Below are 25,545 nucleotides of genomic sequence, written 5' to 3'. Positions count from 1 at the left end.
AGTGCCAAATCATTTGGAGCAAAACAATTGCTTATGCCCTAAGCTCTAAGGCTACTAGTAGAAGATGACTCCGAGCCTCAAGTTTGTTCTAGTTTCGTTCAAATCCACTTTTTACATTTGCTCAGACTCATCTTCTTTCGTCTTGCACCAGTTTATACAACATTTCCTCACTCACTCGGCTGCTTCTATAGCAGTGATCATCCCATTCGTGTGTTTCCGACAAACCTTCCCGCGTCTTGCTTACCGTCGCTCTGGATGTGATCGTTCCGGCAATGCTCCCAACCTCTCCAGGGACCAGGGCATCGCTCTTTCAGCTACTCCGCGTCCTTTCCCATACTCGTGTCTCAACTCTCTGCAAGCTACAAACTGATGCCGCTGTCGAACATCGAACTTGAGCCCCCCTCAGTCAATTAAACCTGGAATAGACAACGCTTCACCAGGCGGCCAAGATTGGATGCTTCATCTCGCCATTCATCGCAATAATGGTTGCATCAACTTTGTCTTCAGACGTTGCGCCAAATGACATGCTCCCACCAGTGTTTTTCTGAGTCGACAACACATGTTTTGCGACTCTATCCAGTGCTACCCCTTCCTCACTTTTCGAAAGTATGCACAGACGTTTGTCAATTTGAGTTCAGATTCACCGGCAGACAGCTGTAAGAGTAGCCAAGTTGCCCACTAAGTAGCTTGGACACGCCGCAACTGATCCTTCCCTTGTCAGGCCACTGTCGTTCCAACTCCCAACTCCGGCGTTAGTATCTAACTCTTTGCAACATTGTCCAAATTAAATCGACTCGTCTCGTTGAGTGAGATTTTTCGCTGTCCGTCGCCCGGAGCTGTGCCGAACTTTCTCGACCAGGACCAAATTGCTGGTCGTATTAGTCGTCAACATTCGAAGGAGACGCTAGCGCAATTGTATACAGCGCATATACCATAAGAGGAACTGAATACAGGCCTGCCCATTCTCCAACACTGGTCATATTCTGAAAACTCAGACGTAGATTTCCGCCAATTATACGAGTTGATACATAACTCATGCTTTCGCCTCGATTTCCGTGCCCACTTCCAGTTCCTCCAGGTTCTTTTCCCGCTCGATGACCCTCGCGGTGTCCTCCTGCTTGAGCCTCTCCAGCATCGTCCAGAACGATTCCCCATTCCTATTCGTCAAGAGGTACACCCCCGCAGACAGCGCCAGCCTGTCAAGCGTGCTGGTATTTGCTGTACTGAGCGATGGCGCCGTGTTCTTCACGACGAAGAAGTATAAGCCGAAATCCAAGGCGAAGATGCCCGAGCTAAGCGATCCGACGATCGCCAGCACCTGCCCCCACCGGTGGAGCTTCTCTCCCCGCTCTTGCAGACATAGCCCCGAGAGAATGAGGACGGCGGGGAGGACGATTGACTGGAGGAAGACCCAGATACGGTCAAAGTAACTCGGGGGTCGGTAGCTGTCTTTCACGCGAAACAACGATGGCTCGACGACTAGCGCACGGCGGAAAAGATAGTCGGCCGTCTTGGTTGTGAAGAGGTAGAATGTCTCCAAGAAGAAGACGAGCGCGCCGAACCAGCAGGCGGCGGGAGAGATGACGTAGATGGCCTGCCAACGGAAATGGGCGAGAAGCGACTGGAGGGACTGCGCTTGCAGGTCTAGCCTCCACAGCGTGTTGAGCGTGATCGAATACGCCAGCAAAATACCGCCGATCAGCGTCATATAGGTGAGAGTCTGGACAACCCTCGCTTGGTGGCGCATAATAAGGATTGGCGCCAACGAGAAGGCGACCAACGCAAGAAGGCCCAAAGACGCGTATATAAACACGTTCTTCATGACTCGTCCAAGGGTAGATATGGTACCCGAAACAATCATAAACCAAGACGAGGCAGATTGTGGTCGCTGGCTGATATGCAAGAGCGCGGCAGCAGGGACATTAAGAGCAGCAATAATGAATGTCGGTATCAAGCTCTGCAGGAAGCCGGCCACCTTTCGCGGTGCTGCTGGAGTTGCCTCGACAGCAACAGCCGCTTCCTCGTCATTGGTAACCATAACAGGTTTTGGATCTTCCTTCATGATCCCAGTGAGAGAAAGCAGTTTCACAATTGTAGGTGAAACTACGCGTCCAGCGATATGTCCCAAGGCAATATACATGAAAGGCGTGATGAGAGCGTATGCTGCAGCAGCATGCGGAGCGGAGTAGTCCACACCACGGTCAGGAATGAGGTATTGAACGACGACCAACACCAAATAGGCCGTGATTGTCGTTGTGCTTGGTGTAAGATGCTGACGAAGTCGCAGGGGAGCGTTGGGTGATGCCGCCATAGATGGCGGCATTAGAAACGAGTCCAGAGAATGGGGTGAGACTCTGAGATGGTGGAAGTGAGAGATCAAGCGCGAGCTTGTGATGATTGTCCGTCGGCAGCCGCTCGGGACACCGTGATTTGCGTTCCTTTCTGGTTCAAGTAGTTACTTAGCTAGTACTACAGTAGAACAAGCGGAACAGCGACCAAGTGTTAATGAGCAAGACGACAGACTATAAAGCGCTGTTACATAATCGTCTTCGCCGTGGTCACCGAAAACTGTTCGAATAAGTCCAGCCATGCATATAGCTGAACTGTTGCGTCTTCAACAGCTTACGCGTGTTGGTTGCTGTCACCGAATGTAACATCATGCTCTTTTCCTTGTGCGGCGATGGAACGAGAACCTGACAACGAGCTTCCAATCCCCCGCCCCGAAAATCTGTCCCAACCTGGACGCTGCTTCATCCCCCTCGAAATGCAGCGCAAGTTGAGGGCAGTAGTCAAGCCCTTTCTTCTCCCAGACCGTGTTTCCCTGCACGTCTCGGAGAGAGAATTCAGCGAGTGCGATCCCCATTAGCTCCCATGGAGAATACTGCAGGCGCGGGAAACGCGACGCCTGGAATCGGAGTTGATAAATGGACAGGTCGAGCATGAGGATGTAGAAGGCGATAAAAGTGATGCCCAGGAGAGCGAAAACGGCTTCTGCAATACCATTCTGCAGAGTCGGTGCAAAATGGACACAACCATTGACGACACATACTGCCGGAAAGAGTACGAATCGTGTCCATTGGTGCGAGGAGCTTTTGGGAATGGATTTGTCGGTCGACTGTGACGTCGAGGTTTTCGGAAGAAGGACAAGAGCAAGTCCTTTCCGCAGGAGAATTGTCGCAGCTCGGTCACAGAACAACCAGAAGATTGCGCCTCCATACGCGGCCAAGCCTAGCCACTTGTATGCCATTACGAAGACAGAGGCAAACGGCGGAACCTTTGACTGCTGCCCGTCTGAATAAATCCATTGGACGGAGAGGAGAAGGAGAAAGATGTTGGTGGACGTGAAAACGATTGTGTCGGTCCAGTCGGACCAGGTTTGTTTGTGTTTATCGACGGTGAGCCGCTTGACAACGAGCCAGACGATGAAGAGGGGCAGTATGATGAAGAAGGAGGCTATGATGAATGCGCTGAAAACAATCGCGGTCCGGAAGACGACGCGTTGGAGGACTTGATACGTTCCCTCTATGATTTCCGATGACCTCTCGCGTAGAGTCAACGCGACAAGAGCGGGAAGGCCTCCAAACACGGCAAGGAGTTGCCATGCATGCACTCTGATTCGCCCATCGCCCTCCTTTGCTCCAGTGCCTCTTGCCTCGGACGGCTCGTCGGCAAAACGGTCCAGTAGTGGGGATAGAACCAAGTTGACAAAGAGGTAGAACAAGTCAAACGCGACCAAGCTGTAGAGCAGCATGGTGTAAGAGGCATTTAGTGTCTGCCGAAGAAGGTGGTGAAGAGGAGTTTGAGGGTGAACAAGGCGAATGGTCCATCCAAAGGACTCTACGGCAAGGAACAGTCGGAGCAATGGGGGAAGAAGGGACTGCATGGCATGTTCTGGAGGATGAACGTTGCTGGCAAAATAAAGTATGCACGTGATGCCGGCCGCGGCCGTCTTGCCACTTCGTTCTGCCACTCATCCCAACTCTACCACCAGGTTCACTGCACTCGCTCAGATGAGGCAAGCTCCAATGTCGCACTTGAGTCGTAAATAATAATATCTGAACCAACCTAGCACCCTGGTTCCTCCCACTCAGCCTAGAAGTCTAACGGATTCAATGCAATTATGGGAACTTCTGAATACATCTGGCGCGTTGGAATCGGCTCGTTCCGTGTCTAATAGGCTTAAACATGACCCAAGCACCGGCCCATCTTCCAACAAAGTCAAACATAAGAAGAGGAGAACTGAACGACAGAGAGCGGAGCCGCCTGTGGTACACAGTCAACATCGACTCGGATGAAGTATGCCCACTAATCCCATTCGTAACTTTCTCCCAGCATTCACACACACAACGACTTGTACTGTGTCGTTGGTTCAAAACACTAGTATGGCGAATCGGAGACTGTTGAGCCCGTCACTACTCTTCCGACTCCGTCTCATCATCTGTTTCTGGGTCCTCCGAATCCCATGCACTGTCTTCGGTATATTGCGGAAACTTCACCTTGCTGCGCCGTTCCAATTCCTCGTCCTCGAACTCGCGAACAACGTCTTCAATATATTGCAAGTACTTTTCCGCCAAATCTGACCCCAGGCGAATGACCCCGGTCCATGCGGTGTCTTCCTCCCCCGCAAAAAACCGTGCGGGGTCGTTCTTTTCGAAGAAGGGAACGTCGCCGGGAGAGGCAGTAAGCGAATGGTTGTAGATGTCGAGATCGTCGTCAGAAAACGGCGGCGAGAGTCCGCCTTGGGTAGGAGGCATACTTGCGCCCAGAGTCCGTGCTGCAGTGCGGAACGCAGCTTGCGCCGCGTTGTACTCCTCGAGATAGGCAGCGAGACGAGCCTCGTGATTTTCGAGTATCGTCTCATGCTTTTTCCGGAAGCGGGTTTTGACGCCCCCACTGTCCCCTGCTTGGGTTGCAAGCGTCTCCGCAATCAGCGTTCCGTAGTCGTAATAAGCATCGCGGGCCGCGTTTCGAGCTTCAAACGTCGTTTGTGCTTCTCCACGGAGTTTGCGAATCTCACTCATCCTCGATTTCGGCAGCCCAGATTTATTGAGCACCTCCGCATCGTCGTTTGCTTCGACCTCCAGCTCGTCCAGTCGCTCACAGTACCGAGCTATGCGTTCCCTGTGTCGGTCAAGGATACCTGTCGGTCGAAAGTCGTATTCTGACAGCTTAGCTTGATACATTTCGATTAATTCCTCAACAGTATGATCTGTTTCGTCAATATCGCCGTCCGATTCACCAGAGCCGGCGTCCGAGTGGTATTCCGCCGCCTCTGAATCACTTGTCCCCGATTCAGAAGACTGCGATGCGGTTTCTGGGACGAAGTCGCCATCATTAGGTTCCTCGTCCGCCCACCGCAGTCCTTTGACTGTTACCGAGCGAGGTTGATTTCCAGCCAGGGGGACAGAATCAGATTGTGCCGGGATTTGAAATGGCGAGGTAGATCTATTGGAGTCTGTTTCAGAGTTTGCTGGGTGTTCATTTGACGCAAACAACTCCAAGAGCTCGCCTTCTCCTGGCGGCGGGTGGATGCCGCGAAGACGAACCAGGTCATTGGCCGACCGGATATTTTGAAGGATAGTCCGTCGGCCCCACTTGCGTGTCCATCGTCGCATGGTCATATACTCTCCCGCAACGGCAACCGTGATGACAAATTCCTGTCCAATGAATCGCCATGATGCGTACAGGGCTCTGGCTTGCTTCTCGGCCTGTCGCTTTGCAGCCTGGAGGAGAGCAGTGAGCTTCCGGTGAAAATCGGCCATGCAGAGGCTGTGCCGAGGAGGGCCAAGCTTCAGTTCGAGAAGTATTGGTGCCCGAAGGCCGACGACCCGTAGGAAGGCAGGCTCAAAAGCAGCAAACATAGGCATTGCATACAAATTTTCGAAAAACCAGCCAAGGGTTTGTCCCGCAAGCTTAGCAACGCTGATAACTCCTTGTGCATATCTGAGTACCTTCCAGCGTGGCTCTGTCTGAACGATAACGATGGCCAGGTCAACGTAGACACCCCTTGCACCCCCGTCAGGTGTCGTCTTGGTCGAGAGCAAGCTCATGTCGAGCATCCGCTTGTCGTTGTCGTCCTGCGAAGACCAGATTGGCCACTGTGGCTGGAGAAGGCGGATTACATGGCGTTCATGAGAGATGTGTCGCAAGAGTAGCATGGTCCAGAATCCGTAAATGTACGCTTCAAGGTGTCGGGGGTCCATAGATGAAGAGGAGGAAAGACATCTTCCGAGGAAAATGCATTCTTGCAGGACGGTGTGAAGGGAGAATACGGTGAAGAGGTTGTTTTTTAGTTTAGAGGAGCGGTTCCTGTCAGTTGACGTCGCCTTGGTGGTGGTAGCAGCAGTAGTACGACGACGCTTTGGAAGCGGCTTTAAACCCACAGGATCTTGCGGCTTGGTTTTGCGCTTCATTTGCCTATCATACGCGTCAGTGTTGACATAATGTCTGGAGTCTCTTCACATACCGCCAAAGACAATGGTGGAAAGTGGGCTCGTCGTTCGGAAGGTGCGGGTTAGGACAAAAGGGAGATGTTCCGGCAGCGCTAGGCTTTATCACTTGGTGGTTGCTTGGTGGACTGCGTGCTTCAGTTGAGATTTACGTGAGGAACCTTCTAATATCATGTTAGCCGATGTGTATTTCTTCCCTTTTCACTTCGTGCAACATGATTCCGCCTCTAAAACAACAGAATTGTCAGCAGGAATTGAGGCAGATGACTTGAGAATTGAATTGCACTCCATTTAGAGGACAAGGACAATAGTAAGTATGATGGAAATCCGCTTGTGAGCTCGCTTGACCTGGAACAATGATAGTTGTGGGTGTCAGTGGGTGTCGCGGTGTCACGCTGGTTGTCACATTATCAACCATTTGCCTCCATTTGCGAAAGCACCCATCATGACGCGGAGGTGCGTCTCGCTCTCTGTTACCCTAAATACCAGCATCTGACGATATTCAAGAGCTCCCGTACTAGCATCAACCTCAGAAACTACACAAGAAAGGCGGAAAACTCGAGCTGCACAAGCGACACAAAAGACTGTCCGTCCACTCAAGTACTTATCGCTCACCGGGTGGCGTGCCTCATCTCATGACTCCAGATCTCCTCCTCCAGATATGAAACCCTCCTCGTCGCGTAAGAAGACAGACCATCCCCGCCAGAAGCCTCCAATGCCTTCGTGGACCCGGTACGCGTTTTTTGTGACTCTAGAAAGCAGCTTCACTCAGTGAATCATCGTAGGTTTCCGCCATTCCTTCCTTTTGACGTGAAGCCCCCGAAGCGGGGTACCATTGTTGAAGGCAAAGGTGCCACCCCGGTCTACGTCCTTGGATGGCGATTTAGCACAATGGATGTTGTCTCCGGTCCTGCGGGTGGCGACTGCTCTGGCCTCCACGACGATTTTGTGCTGAGATGGGCTGACAATCTCCGGGCCAATTTCACGCGGCACTAGTGGGCGACTTTTTCTCCACACACGACCAAGCTGATCCGTGTATTTCCTAGCATTCACTGGCCTGCCGTTCTGCAGTCTATCGGAGTGGACGACGACGATGACTTCTACTATGTCGCTGGTACAAATTACGACGACCCGGAGACGATTACGAGCAGGGATTTCCGGCATGCGAAGGCAGCGCTTCCCCCCCGTCAACCGTGGTCTACAGTCAACGTCGATGACGTGTTTGGGTGGTACCGTACCTCGAAGATGTAGCCCATGACTACTCAGTAGCTCTGGGCAGCTTTCTTTTTTATTCTTGTATCAGTATCTCCCTGCATTTCATTTCATTTTCTGTATTTTCTAAAACGCGAACTATATCCTTGTATTCATTTTCTACTTTTTTCGTTATCGACACGAAGATCTCGTTGCTTATTACTCTTGCCGAATGCACCACACAATACTAGTCGCTGAGCTGAATCAGAACAACGACGTTGTTTGGATAAAGCAAATGGAGAGCGCGACTGTCACACTTATCAACCAACTTTTGTCAACACCATCGACGCACGGCTTGAACATGACTGACCACAACCACAGAAGATCATCTCCAATAGCGACAACCTCCAAAAGAGTAACTTTTGCTGAGACTTCCCCAAAGGTATTGAAGTGTGTCTGTGTGTCGTGTTTGGTGTTTTATGGCAATCTGACATTCTCAATAATAGCTCTTCCAGCTCAAATCCTTCGCCAACCAAGAAAACTCAGAGGGCAAAAACACAATCGGTCAAGAAAAAACCGCCCTTGCCTTCATGGACTCGGTACACAAAATCTTGTCATTCGTCGGACCCGCTATATGTTGACGCAACGCTAGATTCCCTGAATTCCAACCGTTCGATACTAAGCCACCAAAGAGAGGCACAAATATTGAAGGCAAAGGCATAACGCCACTCTACGTTCTCGGGTGGCGTTTCAGCGCAATGGACCTTGCGGCCGGCCCATCGGGTGGACACTGCTCCGGCTTGCACAACGATTTCGTCCTCAGATGGGCGGACAATCTCCGCGAGAACTTCACCAAACGCTGGTGAGCCCAAGTTTACGGCAAGCCCAACACGAGAGTTGATCACTCTACAGTATTCAGCGCCCTCTGGTGTGGCAATCGTTGGGAAGAATGGATGATGACGACTTCTACTACATAGCTGGCTCCAACGACCACGACCCAAACAAGATCACGGCAAGGGACTTCCAACATGCGAAGGCGGCCCTTCCATCCTTCCAGCCATGGTCAACCGTGGATGTCGACCAAGTATTCGGGTGGTATCGTACTATGAGGACTTAACCCTAAACAACTGCGAGCGAAACTTTGGTGAACTGTTGTATTCTTTGTAATTATATATTTCAATTTGTATTTGTTGTGGCATTGCCAACCACAGTTTTCCTGCCTTCAACCATGGCCATTTACGGTTACCGTGGACGATGCATATGTGTTTCCTTGCGGATTGTGTGATATCAAATGTCCCATCTTTTTAGCTTTCATGGCCGCCCATCATGTTCAGCTTCGATAACAATGAACCCACAAAGGCCGACTCTCCAACCCTCTGGCAATAAACACACCTTGTTCAAACGATTGTTATTGAACAAGCCACAAGCTTTGAATCGAAGCGGTGACTGTTATACTGCAACTACCACACATCGGAGACATTGAAATCGTAAGATGACTTGACAACAAAAGTAACCTTGCACCACCACCTCGTCGCCCGGGAACAATCAATAGACACCCGCAGTTGGTCAGCGAAGATATAATTTGCTGGATGGTCAACCTCGATAGTTGGGGCGGTCTTCGCATCCGGCCAGTAACACGACACCGACCAGCCAAGAACGAGGATCGGCTTGTGGTTGTGGAGGCAAAATGCAAACGTGCCAGGGTCTTGGTCTTGCTTGGGCAGTTTCTTGGATTTCGGTAATGGTGAAGGCGGAAGCGGATTCGTCGTGTTCTGGGCAGTAAAAGATAGTGTCTCGCGCGGTATAACACCTTTGAACAGTTGCCGCAACGCCGAAGGCTCGTCCGTCATCGGTGACTGCCACTCCAACTCGTAGGCCTTGTAATTCCTCTCGAAGCAAATCAGGTTGTACGCCTCAAGCTCCGCCAACTTCTGCAGCGCGCCAGTCTTGCCGCAGTCCCAGCGATAGAGTGACTGGCCATCGACAACAGTTGGCGGGTGCGCGACAATGCCCTTGTCCATTTTGGTGACTTGACAAATAAAATTGTACCGCGTGATCAGCGCATCGGCTTTCTCCTTCAGCGCTTTGAGCTCCTTCTCTAGGCTCTCAATGTCCTCCGCCGTCCTCTTGTCATTCTGGGTAAGCTGTATAATGGTGCGACGCTTCTCCTCAAAACGTTTGTGGACAGCGCGAATCTTGCGATTGTCGGAAGGAAAGGGTTGGAGGGCCGGATGTAGAAGACATGACTGGAGATAGGTGTAGATATTGCGCATTGCCTGAGCCTTTTTGAACATGGCTTTCTGAACCTCGACTCGGCGGCTGAGCGGACAAGAGTCCACTGAGCTGAATGAAAACGTCAGTCGTCGTTCAAAAATCGGCAGACCATGAGCAGACCTGTAGTGGTATAAAAACGCGATGCGGGGAACTCCCGGAGCGTTCTTGATGATTTTAGCCAGTGTTTGTGGCGCTTGGTCCACTCCAATCGCAAATACACTTGCTGTATCGATAGTGCAGCCTTCAGCATCAACAAGAACGCTTTGGAATGTAAAGCCTTTGGACCGCTGGCTGACGTCTGCGAGCTTGATTCCCGCCTTGAAGTAACTGTCAAGCAATGCCATGACCTCCTTCTCGTGCGACTCTGTTGTCCCTTCTTCGTCCACTCTACAGGAGAATCATTAGTTGGGTTCGAAGTAATAAAATAAACGACGCACTTGCAAACGACGACCATTCTACAACTATAGCCCTTTTGTACCCCTGCTATATAGTAGTCCCCAAACCGGGCCCTGAACTCGGCATCCGACAGCTTCTCCAGCCCAGCTTTCAATTGAATGTTGCTCGGAAGGTACTCCGGTGCAAAGTCCGCCTCGACTTTGTATTCAATGAGCATTGTCGATGAGTTCGCATTCTCCGACAACTGTGACGCTATCTTCGCACTCGCGCCAACGGGGACGGGTACATTGACCGTTCCTCCCGCAGAAACCTCGAATTCGTCGCGGTCTTCCACAACATCTTTCCAATGCAGCCGCCGGACCGATATCCGTGTCTTGCCGGGCCGAGAAGCCGTTGGTGGGGTGAAGCTTTTAAGGGCGGGATGAGGCATGAACTCGCCAGTGAGTGCATCGATGCCATATCCAAGTCGATAAACGCTGGTCCATGGGATTTGGACATGTTGCTCCAAATCGACACTCGGCTGTTCAAAAACATGAGTCGAAGAAAACGAATTTAAAATAGTGGGTTCCTACTTTGACTGAAGGTGGCGGCTTCTTATCTGGCGCTGCTGGCATGTTCGGTTTGGGAGCGTTCTGTAGGCTTGCAGTTCGTTTATGTTTGCTGTCGGGGGGCGCAAGGGTCGGCTGTTGGGATTGCGTCTTCACAAGTTTCGGAGCCGAAGTGGTGGGTTGTTGTGGGGAAGTTGTGGTCTGCTCTGCAACAGAAGACGGACGTTTTATTCTGGGAGGCGGTCTCTTAGTGAGAAATTTGACCTCTGCTTTAAAGACATCCGGATGCTGGTGACCCGGCCGGGCTTGAGTTGCAGGAACTTGAAGAAGACGGCACACACACCTCTTTAGCATCCACATCCTGCTTCGCACCGAAGACGATAATGTCTCCGTTTTTCAGCGCATGCGCCTTATCCTTCAACAACGAGCCTTTCTTTGATTTGACCCAAGTCCCCTCTGGAGATCCGAGGTCTATAATTGATACCTATGCTGGTCAGAAAATGCAACGCAATGCTTGATATACTACCTTAGATTCGTCGAAAACAAGTTTGGCATGCAGAGGGTTGACTTTTTGCTTGTTCGCTAGCAGTTTCTGTGTGAGGTCGACAGACGCAGAGTCTTTCGGCTTGTAGATCTTCTTCGATTGGCTCTCAGCCCCTACCATAATTAGCTCAACGCCTACGACACGGTCAACAGAAGGAGACGGAATTTCGAGTGCTTGCCCTCGATTGGTACAGTTATAGTGACGACCTCCTTGTCGTTCCCGCTTCCTGACAGTTTAGGCGCCATTTGTCGAAAAAGTCGAAGCGTGGCCGATGGGGGTGCGAGCAAGATTACAAAGCGTACAATTCACTGCCCCGACACTCATCATTTGAGATACCTTCTGGGGCGCCGCTCGAGTCGGAACAGGTGGGTGGTTGCAACAATGCCCTCAACATGGTTGTTTGGAAAAGAGGCTGCAGGTGATCCGAGCATCACGCGCTTCTGACTTCAGGGAGTTGTCAACTTGAAGGCTTCTTATTTTGCACTTGTTTTGCACCAGCAAATTCATCCAGTCAGCTTGCAGTGAGGATATAGCACAAATAAATATCTTGCTACTACAGATTGCACGATTATCCTGACGAGATTATAGTGGGACAGGCAAGCTTAAAGCTGACTAGGATCCAACGCATCGTATATAGGACAGAGGTTGTTCCACGCAGCTGAAGAGTGCGATCAGACAAAACGAAGACGGGCAAATGGACGTAACTGACATGGAATAACTTCCTTCGAAACAGAGCCCGTGTCTTCTGCAAACACGACTGCCAAACCACTGAAAACCTGGGTTAGCGCATCTCTAGCGTAACAGCAACGGACTTACATGTCCAGATGAAGGTCGATGTGGCTAGAATCATTCAGTGCTGTGCTCTGGAGTCAACCCTATGATCTCACCAGTGCAAAAACCATGGACCAGCGTTGTCCGTTACAAATCTGTTTTTTCCAAGTTAACATCTCCAAGCTTTTCTGGATCTTAACAAATGTGCGAACCGGAAGGTAACGTTGTCTCCAGGGAAGCCTTTGGCTCCAGTCAACAATCAGTATAGACGAGACGAACGAGAACCCACCAGTGTTGACGACATCCCGAATGACAGGGTCGACAAAGTTATACTCGCTGGTGTTGGTGCTGCGCAGGACAAAGAAATTGTGCTGCAAAATCTAAGGCATGCTTCGGGTCACAAATCAGAGAACATACGCCGTGAAGATGGAACGGATGGGGTCCAGCGGGATCGGCACCACCAGGGATAGTAACTTCGATGACCTTGTTGGGCGGGAGAGCGAAATAACTTCCGGATGGCAAGAGATCAGACGCAAGCTGCGCTCCGCTGAGAATTTGCAGGAGAGCAGGCGCAGTTGGTGGAGAGAACGACTAGCCGGACGGTCGGCACACTGCTTCGGCGATAAGAATATTACTCACGACGCCATTCAGGTTGAAGCGGAAGGTTGTGAAGTCCAGTCCGATGTTGAGATTAATGTTGACATCTGCGCCGCCAACAAAAGGCAGTCCGGGGACCACCGTCGGTACAAGCGGGTGGAGATTCGACTCAACCAGCGGCCGAGTGCTTGCCGTCTGATTTGTCTTTGGATCGCATTTCTCTGCACCAGCATAGCGCAGAATTGCCGAGTTGACACCATTGGCAAAGGTTGTGTCGCCCAGGTTGGGAAGCGAGCGGACCCAGTAGTTACTGACTCTTTGGTTGGCATTTAGAACGAACGAATAGCGCTGGCCAGTACTACAGTGTGGTGAGCTCGAGGAAGGAAGCTAACAAGATCAAAACGCACAAAATTTGAATTGAGTCGACAACAAGTGGCTGAGTCGTTTAGTCAATGAGAAGGGGGGCGAACGCAGAGATCATACCTGGGTGGAAACACCATCAGCTTCGATGACAGTCATAGAATGTCTGTAAAAATGTCAGATAGGCCCTCGCAAGCCACCGTCCCATACTTGTCGATGCTGAAAATGAAGTTTGGCTCGCATGACATGGAGATTAAGCGAAAACGGTACTGTGAATTTTCAGTATTTTTCATTCGTGCTGAAGGAACGCCTTACTCGTGATCCACGCTTAACGGAGATTACGGCGAGGTCAGCGGCCGGCTACAGCAAGCAACAATGAGAAAATTTGGAGCAAAGGAAGAAATGGATTGTACTCCGCCAGTGAAACGACCTTTGCCGTTGACTATGATAAAAAGTTGGAGTTACGTGTAGCATTTGGAATCGCAAATGGGACGAACTTGTATTTGTAGTGTAGAAGAGTGGGAAAGGAGCCGTGCGACTGGACTCGTGAAACCAGTCGGCCAGAGAAATGATTGTAGTTGCTACTATTCTATCAGCAAGCCGAACAGGACAAGGAATATATGTACCATCGTCGACGTCCTGATCACCAGTTTATACAACTTGAATTGCTGGGTAGATGGAAAACCATTGAGACGTACATAAAGATGCTGCGTGCTTAATGAGCATTGAAAGTAAGTCAAAATTCGCTCAAGATACCTTGTGCGGATCGTTTGGGTCATAGACTAGAGTAGGGTGAGACTCAAATTGAACCTTAAAAAGGGAAACCAAGAACTGATGAGTGGCCCACGCAAACCCTAAATGCGTATTAAGTACTGCAATCCAATGAGAAGGGGAGACCCAACAGACATCGCAGTATTGCATCGCTGGGTCAACTTCAACAGTGATATAAACAGAATCAAAGAGGACAAACACAAATGGGAGTGATACCAGAAAGTGCCGGCCTGACGAAATCACATCATTGGCGTGAACGCATGAGTTATTCGGGCTCACCTGCCTAGAATTATTCGTAAGTTTACACTTGGAGAGCTAACACACAGCAACTTACCCGCTGGGCGTAAAGTCATACAAAAAAGAGTTATTGGCCGCAATCGGGCATTCTGTTTGGTACTTATATGACCTCGCTGAAACGACTAGATAACACTCACGGGTAACAAAAGAGGTGCCGTCAGCCCAAGCTGAGTCCTTCATCTTCAACGGGGATCAGAGCGGTGATAAGGTGCTGACGAAAGACGGACAAAAATACCATGCCAATGCACCGAGGTGCTGCGAAGCATGCTTGGGTCCGTGAGTTGGTCGACAACGTTGATCAAAAAACGGTCGCCCTACGCGCGATTCAGCCATAGACGAAATCGTATCTGGCCCAGCTGACCTTGTTTGCAAGAATAGGCGTTCCAGGGAATGTTCCACCAGCAAGTACGGCGCTAAATAGTATATCAACGCGCTAAATGACGAGAAAAAAAAGGGACACAGACGATCTCGAAAAGCCATCCAGAGAGACATTCTGATTGACGATCTTGAGGTTTGTAACGCTGCCTGGACCAATGGCAAGACCGCCCGAAAGTAAAGAAAGGAAAAAGAAGAGGGCATGATAATAACCCATGAGCTTTTGACGGGAGCGGGTGAAGAGATAGCGACAGAAGAAACAAACAAAGTATGAGGCGTTTTATATGAGGCATTTTACGCAGATTGAGTTTATATGGAGAAGAGCGGAGACCGTCCCATCACACAAGCGCCAGCGTGTGCAGGTCAATGTGAGACGTCGACATCGACTCGGAAGAAAGATTGATGGGCAATCCCTTTCGTTCTTGAGATTGTTGATTGACCGCCGAGCAGAGGCCGCAGAGCTGCGATGACATTGTCTGTGCTCCCTGGATGAATTTTGAGAGAGAGAGAGGTGTATTTCAAACTACAAGTGCCTTGGAGTAGCTTCAAGTCAGCTGCAGTCCTTCGCTGAGAATCGAGATTGGCTTTGGAAACATTCAAGACGTGTTACGCATCTCACTTGTTCGGACCACCGTGGCTGATGCTGCTTCAACTTGCCAGTAGCTCCGAGTTCTTGCGACGACACAACCACACTCCGTAACTAGCGCAATGTTGGACAATTGACATAGAGAGCACGCTATACGCCATTCTGTGCCTGCAATTCGGTTGACATTGATCAGGTAAAAAAAGCTTGAAGGATCAGAGTAGAGTAGTCCCAGTTCCGGCGAGCAAGTACGTTGACTTTCTCCATGACGCTGAGAGCGGCGACATCTGGTTGATCATCGTGGCGAGTCGCAGCTTGGTCAATGGTCGCAGCCTAAAGTCGTTGCTTGTCACGAGACAATAGTGATGGCATGACAAACCACCGTACTTAACTGTTCCTCAACCTTCCTGTTCCCCTCGAAACGCTTACTCCCCAACGATGTAGTGAAGCAGTGATCCTACAGCTGCGGATTACAGTATATCTTGTTGCGTTGTGATATAATCAGACTACTCAAACGTTTCAGGGTCTTCCTCTCCCGTTTTCCCCATATCCAGCTTCCTTTTCCGACCAGGCATTTCGCCGCCGGTACCCAACCCAACACCAGCCTTCTTCCGTAAAACCTCCAGATCTTGCTCCCCTTCTTCAGCCCATTGCAGAACAAGGTGTCGGCCAAGCAGATGGGTGTGGCGCAACGCAGAATACGCGTTTTCCGCCTCTGCTCGCGAGATGAAGTCGAGGAATGCAAACCCACGGGACCGTGAGTCAAACTTCTTGGGCAAGCGGACTGATTTGAGCGTCCCATACGAGCTGACCAGCTCCCGAATGTCCTTCTTCGTGGCTTCGAAGGGAACATTTTTGATGATCATCTTTGTCGTTCTGCTCTTGCTGCTCTCCTTGCTCTCTTGCCCCTCCGTACCTCTCCCAGCGAACTTGACGTGGAGCGCGTGTCCATCGAGCACAAAGCCTTGCATACTCTTCAAGGCCCGTTGAGCCCCTTCTTGCTCTTTGAAGCCAATAAAACCATAACCCATGCTAAGGCGTCCACCAGGTCGCTTCGGATCAGGTTTAGTCTGGATGCGAGCGAACGAGAACGAAGGTAGATTGCCGAAAACAGACACCAAACGCTCGTTGGTCGTTGCAAACGAAAGGTTTTTCACGAAGAGTGTGGTGCCAGAAGCCAGGGACGGCTCTATTTCTTCCGTATCGCCATATGTCGTTTGTTCTGCGATCTTGACGACACGAGCTTCAGATGGTGGGGCTCCCTCTGTTCGCGCTACCACAGGTCCATCACCAAACATTCCCATTGGCCCTTTCTCGACATAAACAACAGAGTTGCCCATGCGAGAGTAAGCAACTGCATGATAAGCTTTCTTGGCTTGGTCTGCCCTTGCGAACTCGACTACCGCGATTGTCCCCGCTGGTGGGACTAGTATCCTTGTTAACTCTCCGTGTGTTTTGAATAGCTCTTCGATTTGCGTTGAGGTTGTACCGTATGGTATGTTTTTGACGAGGATAATCGTGTCGGAGCGAGTACGACTACCAAACGAGTCGAGGAGGACGCCTTCAGCTTCGAAGTAGGCCTTGGTTTCGTTGATGATGTGTGTTTCTGCGAGGGCGAGCTTAACAGCAGCGTTATCGGAGCCTTCGGGATTGAGGATGTCGGCCTTGGATATTTGCATTCGATCCGCGATAGATGAAGCGACCGCATCACTCTACACCAGAGTCAACGGATACTTTCGATTGAGCAAGCGGCGACCTACGTTCATGTAGAGCATGCTCCAATTGAACTCCTTCCCTGCCGCAGCCTTCCGTTGAGCAGCACGTTCCCCTTTAACCGTCTTTTTCCGTCCATCCCCTTCAACGACCTCGAACTGCGGCTTGCGATCCACCGCTGCTAGCACATGGACTAGTCGGCCTTGAAAGGACTTGCCATCGAGCGCCTCGTATGCCGATACAGCGTCAATCGATTGTCTGAACGTCACGTATGCCACGCCTTTTGACTGTTTTGAAACGGGGTCCAGGGGAATGTGGACCTGAAAGAATGCAATCAGTATCCACAAAGCAATCAAAGGAAATAGAAGACAGGTCAGAAACTATTTCTACTATCGAATCCCAGAAGATCATCATTCCTAGAGGTCTGATGTCCCTATGGTATTTTTGCATCTCGGAGCCGGACAAGAGGACCACCATTACCTGTAAAATCATTAGTACGAGATCACGAGAACAATGAATATAAGGTGAAAAGTCAGAAGATATTTCTACTATCGGATTCCAAGAAAGGATCAACATCCCCGAAGGTCTGATGTCCCTATGCAAGGTATCATCTTGAACAGAGCAAGGGAAGATAAATCACCTAACAATGAGTCAACATGCAGTCAAGATTAGTTTGGAGAAAGTGATACTGACCTGGGAAATGTCGCCAAATGGACTGAATAACTCTCGAAGGTCTTGCTCTGTGCATGAGAAAGCCAAATTCCGCACGAACAGCCTGGAAGTTTGCAGAATCGTCTCTTTGACGCTGTCGACAGGAGCTTTTTCTGGTTCAGGCTCGTCTATCTACAACTGATCAGTGACACAACAAAAAAGTCAAGGATTCATACTGGGGGAGCTTCATCGTCCGATTGTTCAAAAGCTTTCTCTCCAACAGCTGCGCTATCCTTCATTCGGCGCCGCATCCACTCCAAATCGGACATTTCTTCATTCTCCATCTTCGAAACAGCAGGATCGTCTACATCCATCATTTTGTTGTCGACAACTATCGATGATGGAGGAGGTACATCTGCTGGTGCTGACGGAGCAGCTTCGTTCGCCCAAGTCTTCTTCTGACGCGGCTTCATGACCTGCGCGAACTCATCAAATTGCTTGTCCTCCTTGACCGGTTTATCGGTGTTTTGCTTGCTTTTCTTCGAAGGCTTTTCGAGGGGGTCATTCGGCGACGGCCCTAAGCGAGGGCGTTTATTAGGCCTTGGTTCAGGAGCGTCCTTCGTCCCCTACTTAGCAGCTTGTGAGCTCACTCATTCCCCCCAAAATCCAAGTGCGACTCACATCGACGGTCTGGACCTTGATCTTCGTCGTATCGATGTACGTGCGATTGAACCATTCCTTGGCAGCAGTGGCCTCAGCGTCAGTCTTGTAGCCGACAAACCCAAAGCGCCGAGAAGTGCCGTCTGATTTGTGTGCAACTTGAACATCCGTAATAGTACCACCAGGGCCAGCGGATTGAGAGAAGTGTTCTCTAAGTTTGACGGGAGTCACGTATACGGGTAGGTTCTGGACGAGGAGACGAGACATGCGAAGGTCATGGAAAGAGAAAAATTGTTAGTCACGGCGGTCACAGTATGATTTCATCTGATCTCTTGATCAGCCTCTTTTCACCCCGCACATCTTTGTAGGTGCATCCGAAGGCCCAAAGAACTTTATGGCTATCTCCACAGTCGTACCTCGGTCATATAACGCGCCGCAATTTCTTGAAATGTCCCAACATCTCGTCGAGTCAACCAAGTTCGTGACCAACGTGACGCGCTCGTCGCGACTTGCTTGGAACGCCCACCATGCCCAAAATTCGCACAACAAGAACGAAGAAGCCACCAGAAGGATTCGAAGAGATTGAAACGGTCACTACATTCTATCCTATCTTTTCTCTCTAACTAAACGCAATGCCTAGATTCTTGAAGACTATGCGAAGAAGATGAGAGACGCCGAAAATGAGTCTCACGAGGGCAAACGCAAGACCGAATCGCTTTGGCCAATAATGCGAATATCCCACACACGGTCCCGGTACATCTACGAGCTCTACTACAAGCGCGAGGCGATCTCGAAGGAGTTATATGATTGGCTGCTGAAGGAGGGTTACGCAGACGCCAAGTGCGTTGAACCAACCAGTCAACCCTCAAATAAACTAACTTCCATCAAGCCTCATTGCGAAGTGGAAGAAAGCCGGATACGAGAAACTATGCTGTTTGAGATGTATTCAGACCAAAGTAAGTTTTGTTCTCCTCATCGTCGCAAGCGGCCTTAATTTGGAAGTAGGACATGAACTATCAAGGGTCTACTTGTGTGTGTAGGGTTCCCAAGGCACAAATTCGGCCAGGAACGATTGTCGAATGCGTACATTGTGGTGCGTGTTAATTGCATTTGACTCGACAACCATTTCACCGTTTATAGGATGTCGCGGTTGCAGTTCCGATTCATGATGATTGAAAGTTGGGCTGTAGGATCGGCGCACCGGGGTGGGGTTGTTTGAAGGGCGTGCGACCCTCTTTCGTTCATCTTGTACCTACCATGACCAAAGGCAAACCAGGCCCGTGTGCAAGACAGAACTCATTGCAGACCTTCACTCTGAACGTCCGTCTTCCGCGGTGATCCCCATTCTCGCTTGTGTTATTCAGTTCTGAGTTCTTTTTATAAGGCGGGTCTAGCCTGACATGAATCGTTAGGCACCCGCATTTCCCCACCATGGGTATCCTCTCTGACCAGGTTGCGCATGTTTCTCGTTCTCTAGCGGAGAGGGCTGTTGCAGAACAGGTGTGTCCGATAGCTTGGGGACAGTACGAATTTGTACTTATTCACTTTCGTACAAGGGCGGTGTCATCTCAGGCTTCAACCCGACGACCTACAATCCTAATGACCCCATACAGCTCTGGGTTATCCAAGTCGGTATGTTCTCCCACTTTTCTGCTGTGTGTTGCCAATTCATCTTCGTCTCTAGTCATTATAATTGCCATGACGCAATTCCTCTCGCTTATTCTGCGCCATTTCCGGCAGCCGCGAGTCATCTCCGAAGTTATTGGAGGCGTCCTACTTGGCCCTTCTGTCATGGGTCATATACCGCACTTTTCCGACAGAATATTTCCTCAGAACGGCATGCCTTTGCTTACTCTTACCGCGACCATCGGCCTCGTCTTCTTCCTATTCTTAGTTGGACTGGAAATTGATGTGCGCATAGTCAAACGGAATGCTCGTGCCGCTAGCCTTATCTCTGTGGCTGGTTTGGTCATCCCCTTGGGACTTGGTGCAGCTTTGGGTGTCGGTGTCTACCGCGAATTCACGGACCCCAAAGTGAATTTTGGTTACTTCCTTCTTTTCGTCGCTGTCGCAATAGGCATTACGGCGTTTCCCGTCCTGTGCCGCATCCTTACAGAGCTCCAACTTCTCGACACGACCGTTGGCTCTGTAACATTGGCCGCTGGTGTGGGCAACGATGTTGTTGGATGGGTCCTTTTAGCTTTAACTGTGGCCCTCGTCAACGCGAGTGACGGTTTGACAGCGCTTTACGTCCTCCTCGCAAGTGCAGGATTCGTTGTCTTTCTCCTCTTTCCTGTTCGCTGGGCCTACGTTTGGCTTGCGCGTCGTACAGGGAGTCTTGAGCAAGGCTCACCCACAACTACGATGATGACCATTACCCTCATCATGATTTTATCGTCGGCTTTCTTTACAGACATTATTGGTGTCCATCCGATTTTTGGTGGCTTTTTGGCTGGTCTTGTCATCCCCCATGAGAATGGGTATGCAATCTCAATGGTCGAAAAACTCGAAGATCTTGTTTCCATCCTATTTTTGCCCATCGTCTGTCTTTTTCCGCTCCAGTAAAACTGACAGTAACTGACACTAGCACCGCATAGTATTTCGCACTGTCGGGACTAAAAACAAATCTCGGTTTGCTCGATACCGGTATGACCTGGGCATATATCGTCATTATTTGTTTGGTGGCATTCTCCTCCAAGTTCATTGCCTGCGGAGCAACAGCTTATGCCTGTGGTTTCAATTGGCGTGAATCCGGAGCGATTGGCTCGCTGATGAGTTGTAAAGGGTATGTGGCTCAAACTACGACTTGATGTTGTGCTTATTGATAGTCTCGTGGAACTTATCGTGCTCAACATCGGGCTTTCTGCTAACATCCTTGACTCGCGGACCTTCTCCATGTTCGTTTTACACGCGATCATTCTGACAGTCATGACAACCCCCCTCACAATCCTCTTTTACCCTCCCAAATACCGTCAACATGAGTCCAAAACGACAAGGGTGGAACCAGAAGGCAACGACAGCCGCCGTGTCGGCGAGCACGAAACCAAGACACGATTCTCAGTTGTTCTCGACAAATTCGAGCAACTCTCAGCTGCTATGACCTTCTCGCAACTTTTGAAAACCGACAGCTCTTTGCCGTCGTATGTCGCAAGCGTGAGCGAGAAGGAGATGGAAGCCAATGCCAATCTCCCAAGCCTCTCCCCAGTACCTCGCCCACAACACCTTGCCATTGATGCACTGCGCTTGATCGAGCTTTCCAACCGGACTTCTGGCGTTATGAAAAGCCAGGAGGCAGACGTCTTGTTGCACAACGACCCCATTGTCGCCGTCTTCCGGACTTTTGGCCACCTCAGTCGCCTCGTTGTTGGTGCGACACTTTCTGTTGTCGAACACGATGAGTTCCCAGAAGCAATCGCTCATCATGCAAGTGAAACTGGGTCACAATTGATCGTTATTCCCTGGGCTCGAGGTTCGACTTCCGTGGATGATATAGGGACAACCAATGGCGCTAGGAATCCGTTTGATGGCGTCTTCCATAAAACGACGACACAGGACCAGACAAGTTCCGTTGTTCACTCGGAGTTGATTCGCAAAATCTTCGTGCGAGCTCCAACAGATGTTGCTCTTTTCGTTGATCGTGGTCTCACCCCCGGAGCAGAAGCTGAGCACAGATTATTCTTGGCATTCATCGGAGGTCCCGATGACCGTCTTGCTCTCAGCTTCCTCGTTCAGATACTTTCAGCCAACCCAAGCATCAAAGCAACAGTGGTGTGGGTCCGCAAGACAGAGGGAACTCACACTAGTGGCGCTGATGGTCTTGTCGCAAATGCTGGTGCTATCCAAACGATGGCCGCTGCTGATACCGTCTACGGTCACCAAACCACGGAAACCCGCATGGTCAGCGACACCGCCGACAATCTTCTGTGGGACCGTCTCTCCGCCTCTGCTCCCTCACGTGCAACCTTCCAAAAGAAAGACGCGCCAAAGCCATTGCACGCCATATGCGAACTTGTTGATGCTGAATCCGCTGTTGGCCCGCTAATTGTGTTTGTTGGACGATCAAGGAGGATGGCGGTGGAGTCTCATAAGAATGAGCTGGCGAGCTTGGTGAGCGGGAAGGGCACGCAAATAGTCAGTGCATTGAGCAAGACTGTTGGCGATGTCGGAGCCGCTTTGGTTGCCAGTGGAACAAGCGCTAGTTTGTTGGTGATGCAGGCTTCTGTATAATTATCCTATTTTATGGCAAACCTCTTCCATTGAGTACTGTTGAGAGCTGTTGAGTGGTAAAAGGTGTTACCCTGTGTGACAGTTCGTTCAAGCTCTTCACTGCTCTTCACTTCCATCGTTCTTCGTCGTAATCATGACTGAAGCTGCAGCCCTTAGGGTAGAGATTGAAGAGCTTACCCGCGCGATAACCCGCCAAACGAAGTTATTGAACGAGATGCAGACAAAGCTAGATCTCCTTCAAGAAGAACTACGCTCAATTCCCTACCCCATCCTCACTCTACCAACCGAAATCATATCCAAAATATGCGTGCATTCTCTCCCCACAACTGGATTTTGTTTCCAAACCGATTCGGCGCCAATCGTGCATACCAGAATCAGTCGTTTATGGCGCGCTATTGCTATATCGACGCCAGCGCTATGGACGTGGGTCAGAGCTTGGATGCCGGAGAAGGGATGGAAAAACATCTTTGGATTGTTGGATTTATGGTTCTCGAGGTCCGGAGACCTACCCTTGGCCGTCAATATTTCTGGAGACCTGGGTTGGACGAAAGCCTCGACGGCTGATGGCTTCTTCGCAATATTGCAAAAATACTCGCCTCGAATACGGTCTCTCAAGTTGAACATGTCTTCCGAGGATCTGTTGCGGCTGGACACCTTCGATTTCCAGTGGGACTCGCTCAAGACATTCAGCTTTGGTCTGTTATACGAGATTACGCCAACATTCACTCCTGTTTTCACATTTCTCCACACCGCAGCAACGCTTCGTGACGTAGAGCTGTCCTCTATGCTCCCATCGATGTTTGACGTCCCTTGGGCTAATGTTGCGAAATTTGACGGAGCCTTTTATACCACTCGCGAAAGTTTGCAAGTCTTCGACCTGCTAGCAAATGCAGAGGATATGGAACTAGTCATGTATGCTGCTCCCGATGATGGGAGGGAGGAGAGTCCAAACCCCGTCGTCTACGAAAATATTCGTCGATTTTGCATCACTGATCAGGGGTCACCCAACGACCTTTCGCATCCCCTCGAATGCTTCACCTTCCCTCAACTAATCACACTCGAACTCAAAGACGAGATTGACGGGGACGCGCTAGACTTGTTTTTCCGCCGGTCCAGATGCCCTTTACAAAAACTAGTTCTCACAAGCGGAGAAGTCCTTAGTGATGTCTCCATCGATACATTCACCCAGCTGCCCAGTCTCCTCGACTTGACGCTCTGCTCCCCGTCACAAACATTCCTGGGGGACCTGCTCCGAGAATACGCTGGTCAGGCAGGCTTCCTGCCTAACCTGGAATGCCTCGCGATCACTTGCCAATTCCCAGACCAAATAAGCTTGGACATTCTGGTGGATTATGTAGGCCTGAAGCTCAAGCAGCGGAGAGAATCTCTGCCGGATGCCAAGTTACCAAAGTCACTGCGACTCGTCACGGAAACAACGGAGAGCATGCGATACCAGTTTTCGGAAAGGCGGCTTTCCGTCTACCGCGAGTTGAGGAGCGAAGGGGTGCAGGTTGAGATTGTTGGCGGAGATTTTGTCATTTTCTGAGTCACATCAAATTAGTTGTTGCTCTGTACCGCCATGTTCCTGGCAGAGACCATCAACTCGAAATCTGGTCGGGTCTCGCTCGTCCCGCCAAATGAAGCAGATGACCCCTATGTCTCTGTTTTGCGCTCTCACCCCGATACACGCCGCTATCTTCGATTCCTCCCTGACACTGTCGACCTCGCTGCTGCAACTCAGCGCCGGTTGTCGCGGCAAGCTGACCCGTCTCTTGTTGACTTCCACATCCATACAACCAACGGCGAGTTTGTTGGGACAACGGGCATTTTTCGCATCGATACCGACTACGGTAATAGCTGTGAGGTCGGTATTCTTATCATGCCAGAACGTGCTCGCGGGGGCTTGGCGACTGATGCGCTCTATACGGTCCTCGAATATGTATTCGAGACGCGGCAGATGAACAGAGCTGAATTTCAAACGGGCGTCGACAATGTACCAATGAGGGGCTGGCTTGAACGCGCTGGAGCTGCTTTGGAGAGGACCAGAAGGGCAGTGTGGACTGACCCCGCCACGGGAAAATACTCCGACGTGTGTATCTATGGGATTTTGAAGGACGAGTGGACGGATGTGGTGAAGGAACGGCTGCGGCTTAAAATCTTCAAGCATGTCTAGAAGGATGTAAATCATCTGCATAACTCAGCAATAATCATTGCGACGAATCCTTTTACAATTTAAACTTGACCCAAGTACAGGTACTGGCCAGAGATGGCGTTCACACGCGCCGTTTTCGCCGACATTGGCGTAATTTAAAGTCCAGCGCAGAAAGCGATATTGCTCTGGCTCATAGTTGATACCTTGCATGGTAGTGCATGGTACTATGAAGCCAAACCAACTCGAAGTCTTGGGAGTGAGAGTAATATGACTTAGTGCTTTTTCGCTGAGCGCGGTGTTGAGGAAGACCTTCCATAGTCCAGTCTACATATCACGCTGCAGCTATTCCCCAGTGGCAGCCCTGGGCAGTGACTAACAGCAGGTTGTTGGCAAGCAGCCGATAGTCACGTGTGCGTGCAAATGTTGATCCGATTCGTCACTTTGACCACCAACCATCCTCAGAACGATGTTGTGTGGACGGGAGCCAACTCGAATTGAGACCTGTACCCGAGACTGTGGCATGATATATGTTCATTGTTCATCATTCCACTCGATAAAATGGAATTTTTCAACATCCCCGCTCAACGACCTTCAACGTCGACCCCCCAAAGTCCCCCAGGCTTCAAGTGGTCTGAATTATCGGACATCTGGCGTGTTACACGATGGCTTTTACTTGCCGATAGTACAGTTCGTATTATCTACTATCCATTTCTGGCCATGTCCTTACCTGAATATATAGCTCCAGCCCAGGTTTGCTCCGCCAACATGATTTCATGAATCTTTACCAATTCATGAATTGGAACCTGTGCAGGGGTACTGCCTCTCTCTTCTGCCGGTCAATCACAAACAACCGTCCCCGAGGGTAGTTCTTTGCAGTCTGATGATTTACTTTCCACGGGTCTCTATCTCTCATCCAATGAATACTGTCGTCGAACTCCGACAAGGAACATCAGAGGCAAGGCGTCATCTGCCGCATTCTGAGCAGA

The 25,545-nt window shown here is 50.4% G+C and overlaps 12 protein-coding genes across 12 annotated transcripts; 6 read left to right on the top strand and 6 right to left on the bottom strand.

Annotated features, from left to right (window-relative positions):
• Positions 1-1,033: 1,033 nt before the first annotated feature.
• MIND_00791000 (uncharacterized protein) lies at positions 1,034-2,323 on the bottom strand (the record flags this gene model as incomplete). The annotated part of the gene is made up of 1 exon (XM_037364596.1): positions 1,034-2,323. One exon carries the CDS (start codon positions 2,321-2,323, stop codon positions 1,034-1,036), a length of 1,290 nt encoding a protein of 429 aa, XP_037220240.1.
• A 333-nt stretch (positions 2,324-2,656) lies between these two features.
• MIND_00790900 (uncharacterized protein) lies at positions 2,657-3,883 on the bottom strand (the record flags this gene model as incomplete). Its single annotated transcript, XM_037364595.1, has 1 exon — positions 2,657-3,883. One exon carries the CDS (start codon positions 3,881-3,883, stop codon positions 2,657-2,659), a length of 1,227 nt encoding a protein of 408 aa, XP_037220239.1.
• Positions 3,884-4,412: 529 nt separating this feature from the next.
• On the bottom strand, positions 4,413-6,623 carry MIND_00790800 (uncharacterized protein; the record flags this gene model as incomplete). The annotated part of the gene is made up of 3 exons (XM_037364594.1): positions 4,413-6,417; positions 6,467-6,557; positions 6,611-6,623. 3 exons carry the CDS (start codon positions 6,621-6,623, stop codon positions 4,413-4,415), a joined length of 2,109 nt encoding a protein of 702 aa, XP_037220238.1.
• A 241-nt stretch (positions 6,624-6,864) lies between these two features.
• Positions 6,865-7,700, top strand: MIND_00790700 (uncharacterized protein; the record flags this gene model as incomplete). The annotated part of the gene is made up of 5 exons (XM_037364593.1): positions 6,865-6,905; positions 6,957-7,049; positions 7,095-7,181; positions 7,235-7,444; positions 7,496-7,700. Exons 1-5 carry the CDS (start codon positions 6,895-6,897, stop codon positions 7,698-7,700), a joined length of 606 nt encoding a protein of 201 aa, XP_037220237.1. The 5' UTR covers positions 6,865-6,894.
• A 268-nt stretch (positions 7,701-7,968) lies between these two features.
• MIND_00790600 (uncharacterized protein) lies at positions 7,969-8,757 on the top strand (the record flags this gene model as incomplete). Its single annotated transcript, XM_037364592.1, has 4 exons — positions 7,969-8,090; positions 8,147-8,239; positions 8,293-8,502; positions 8,553-8,757. The coding sequence occupies exons 1-4, from the start codon at positions 8,002-8,004 to the stop codon at positions 8,755-8,757; spliced, it is 597 nt and encodes a 198-aa protein (XP_037220236.1). The 5' UTR covers positions 7,969-8,001.
• Positions 8,758-9,100: 343 nt separating this feature from the next.
• Positions 9,101-11,647, bottom strand: MIND_00790500 (FHA domain-containing protein; the record flags this gene model as incomplete). The annotated part of the gene is made up of 7 exons (XM_037364591.1): positions 9,101-9,983; positions 10,035-10,301; positions 10,352-10,830; positions 10,883-11,146; positions 11,202-11,342; positions 11,385-11,536; positions 11,563-11,647. The coding sequence occupies 7 exons, from the start codon at positions 11,645-11,647 to the stop codon at positions 9,101-9,103; spliced, it is 2,271 nt and encodes a 756-aa protein (XP_037220235.1).
• Positions 11,648-12,004: 357 nt separating this feature from the next.
• Positions 12,005-14,790, bottom strand: MIND_00790400 (Multicopper oxidase/laccase; the record flags this gene model as incomplete). Its single annotated transcript, XM_037364590.1, has 24 exons — positions 12,005-12,060; positions 12,112-12,170; positions 12,219-12,242; positions 12,290-12,328; positions 12,386-12,413; positions 12,463-12,544; positions 12,591-12,764; positions 12,813-13,128; positions 13,178-13,206; positions 13,254-13,296; positions 13,341-13,399; positions 13,446-13,490; positions 13,544-13,572; positions 13,628-13,711; positions 13,757-13,769; positions 13,829-13,837; positions 13,887-13,912; positions 13,963-13,984; positions 14,037-14,184; positions 14,236-14,287; positions 14,336-14,378; positions 14,426-14,512; positions 14,560-14,611; positions 14,663-14,790. 24 exons carry the CDS (start codon positions 14,788-14,790, stop codon positions 12,005-12,007), a joined length of 1,647 nt encoding a protein of 548 aa, XP_037220234.1.
• An 872-nt stretch (positions 14,791-15,662) lies between these two features.
• Positions 15,663-18,447, bottom strand: MIND_00790300 (uncharacterized protein; the record flags this gene model as incomplete). Its single annotated transcript, XM_037364589.1, has 5 exons — positions 15,663-16,868; positions 16,917-17,189; positions 17,563-17,712; positions 17,757-18,146; positions 18,202-18,447. The coding sequence occupies 5 exons, from the start codon at positions 18,445-18,447 to the stop codon at positions 15,663-15,665; spliced, it is 2,265 nt and encodes a 754-aa protein (XP_037220233.1).
• Positions 18,448-18,707: 260 nt separating this feature from the next.
• Positions 18,708-19,349, top strand: MIND_00790200 (G10 protein; the record flags this gene model as incomplete). Its single annotated transcript, XM_037364588.1, has 5 exons — positions 18,708-18,770; positions 18,821-19,020; positions 19,070-19,136; positions 19,186-19,273; positions 19,321-19,349. 5 exons carry the CDS (start codon positions 18,708-18,710, stop codon positions 19,347-19,349), a joined length of 447 nt encoding a protein of 148 aa, XP_037220232.1.
• Positions 19,350-19,611: 262 nt separating this feature from the next.
• On the top strand, positions 19,612-22,407 carry MIND_00790100 (uncharacterized protein; the record flags this gene model as incomplete). Its single annotated transcript, XM_037364587.1, has 5 exons — positions 19,612-19,680; positions 19,737-19,812; positions 19,865-20,721; positions 20,778-20,965; positions 21,009-22,407. 5 exons carry the CDS (start codon positions 19,612-19,614, stop codon positions 22,405-22,407), a joined length of 2,589 nt encoding a protein of 862 aa, XP_037220231.1.
• Positions 22,408-22,540: 133 nt separating this feature from the next.
• On the top strand, positions 22,541-23,953 carry MIND_00790000 (Ribosomal-protein-alanine acetyltransferase; the record flags this gene model as incomplete). Its single annotated transcript, XM_037364586.1, has 1 exon — positions 22,541-23,953. The coding sequence occupies one exon, from the start codon at positions 22,541-22,543 to the stop codon at positions 23,951-23,953; it is 1,413 nt and encodes a 470-aa protein (XP_037220230.1).
• Positions 23,954-23,986: 33 nt separating this feature from the next.
• On the top strand, positions 23,987-24,580 carry MIND_00789900 (Ribosomal-protein-alanine acetyltransferase; the record flags this gene model as incomplete). Its single annotated transcript, XM_037364585.1, has 1 exon — positions 23,987-24,580. One exon carries the CDS (start codon positions 23,987-23,989, stop codon positions 24,578-24,580), a length of 594 nt encoding a protein of 197 aa, XP_037220229.1.
• Between the last annotated feature and the right edge of the window lie 965 nt (positions 24,581-25,545).

Source organism: Mycena indigotica (assembly GCF_014461135.1).
Source record: "Mycena indigotica strain 171206Taipei chromosome Unknown Mind.scaff0006, whole genome shotgun sequence".
Classification (NCBI taxonomy): domain Eukaryota; kingdom Fungi; phylum Basidiomycota; class Agaricomycetes; order Agaricales; family Mycenaceae; genus Mycena; species Mycena indigotica.
Note: the sequence above shows the minus strand (reverse complement) of the source record. Positions and strands in the feature narration are given on the sequence as shown.